Raw genomic sequence first — 1,894 nt, 5'->3', positions numbered from 1 at the left:
GGGGGGCCCCCGTGGGGCCCACCAGGGGGGCCCCCGTGGGGCCCCCCAGGGGGGCCCCCGAGAGTACCCCGGGGGGGGCCTCTTGGGGGGCCCCAAAGGGGGCCCCCAAGAGGGCCCCCAAGGGGCCCCCCTGGGGGGCCCCCTTGGGCGTGAAGGAGATGCAAATGGTGATGATAAGGAGAAGGGTTTAGGAGAAGAGAAAGGGGAGAGTGTTAGGGTTTTGTTTGTGGATGCGCGGGAGGCGTTCCATAGAGAAAGGGTACAGAGGATGCCCTGGCTGCAGGTGGTGGGGCCTGCAGGGTGTTTATGGTGAGTTTTGTTTTTTTTTTTATTTTTTTTTTTGGTTTGTTTTGTTTTCTTTTTTGTTGGGTTTGGTGTATTATTTCTTTCTTTTTTATTATTTCACTTTTTTTTTAATTTTTCTTTTTTTCTCTTTCTTGTAGTTTTTCTCCTTCTTTTATTTCTTTTCCTTTTTCTGTTTCACATCATTTTTTCTTTCTTTTCTTTCTTTTTTTTTATTTTTTTTTCTTCTTTTTCTTCTGTATGCTGCAGCAGTGTGCATGCATGTGTGTATGTGTGTATACAGTGAATGGGGGCCAGGAGCCCGAGTTAAAGACGCAGCTATCCTGGCTCACCAAATAGGAAAACGGTAAGCTCAGCCTCTACACGCACCCACACCAGGTGTACGTACACCTGAAACAGCTGCATGTACACCTGAAACAGCTGCATGTACACCTGAAACAGCTGCATGTACACCTGAAACAGCTGCATGTACACCTGAAACAGGTGCATGTACACCTGAAACAGGTGCATGTACACCTGAAACAGCTGCATGTACACCTGAAACAGCTGCATGTACACCTGAAACAGCTGCATGTACACCTGAAAGAAGTGTGTGTACACCTGAAAATCAAGTGTATGTACACCTGGTATTTGGGTGTATAAGGTGTTTATTGGAATTAACGGGTCAATAAATTCTTTGTGTTGCTCTCGCCTCATGCTGATGATATGCATTTAATTTTTTTTATATTTTGCTGCATGTATCAGCAGCAGAGTTGCATCGTTTGTGTATTTCATTTTATTTTATTTTATTTTATTTTATTTTATTTTATTTTATTTTATTTTATTTTATTTTGTTTTTTTTTGTTTTTTTTTGTTTTTGGTTGCCGCACAGATTCGCTGACTTCCCTCGGGTATCTGCTGAGCTTCCCTCGGATTATACTGCTCGCCTCAACGGCGGGTGGGCATTGCGGGGTTCTGCTGCTGCTGCTGCTGCTCCTGCTGCTGCTGCTGCTGCTGCGGCTGCTGATGCAGGTGCTGCTGCTGCTGCTGCAGCTGCAAACTCCAAACACTAAAGTACCGCCTTCACCAGCTTTGCTCGGATTTGTGCATGCAACCAACATAACTCCTCCTTGATGCTACTGCTGCTGCTGCTGCTGCTGCAGCTGTACTGGCAGCAGCAAGGAGGAGGAAAACAGCAGCAGCAGCTGCAGCAGCAGCAGCTGCAGCAGCAGCAGCAGCTGATGTAGCAGCAGCAGTGTGTCTGAACTTTAACTGTTTTTGGTTAAGAGGGAAATGGAAAGAGTAAACAAAACGACAAAAAAAAAAAATAGAAAAAGGCAAATCCAGAGGAGAGAATAAAAACAGAAGTTTCGTTTGTTTTTTATTTTATACAAAAAAAAGTTTAATGCAATAAAAAAAGAAAGTTCTGCCTTTTCAGAGCACTGGAGTGTTAGGGTTTAGCTAGCTGAGCTGTATATACACCGCAGGTTTGTGTATGTATACACCACACAACCAACAGATGCCAGCAACTACAATTCTATTCATATCAAGACAACCGAAATATAGATGCAACTTCATGTGAAGATAAACAAAAACAGAAAACATCAACGCA

General features: G+C 44.3%; 1 protein-coding gene across 1 annotated transcript in view; it reads left to right on the top strand.

Moving 5' to 3' along the window:
• EMH_0078210 (uncharacterized protein) overlaps nt 1-1,524 on the top strand; it is a gene marked incomplete at both ends in the record, with an annotated part of 3,060 nt that extends 1,536 nt beyond the window's left edge. The window contains 4 exons of the mRNA XM_013499965.1: nt 3-309; nt 587-649; nt 1,175-1,240; nt 1,446-1,524. Of these exons, the coding sequence (XP_013355419.1) occupies nt 3-309; nt 587-649; nt 1,175-1,240; nt 1,446-1,524 (515 nt within the window). The remainder of the gene's footprint in view (nt 1-2; nt 310-586; nt 650-1,174; nt 1,241-1,445) is intronic.
• Between the last annotated feature and the right edge of the window lie 370 nt (nt 1,525-1,894).

This window comes from Eimeria mitis, genomic scaffold (assembly GCF_000499745.2).
Source record: "Eimeria mitis Houghton genomic scaffold, Emh_scaff4875, whole genome shotgun sequence".
Taxonomy (NCBI): Eukaryota; Apicomplexa; class Conoidasida; order Eucoccidiorida; family Eimeriidae; genus Eimeria; species Eimeria mitis.
The sequence above is the reverse complement of the archived record's forward strand: the minus strand, read 5'-3'. Positions and strand labels throughout refer to the sequence as shown.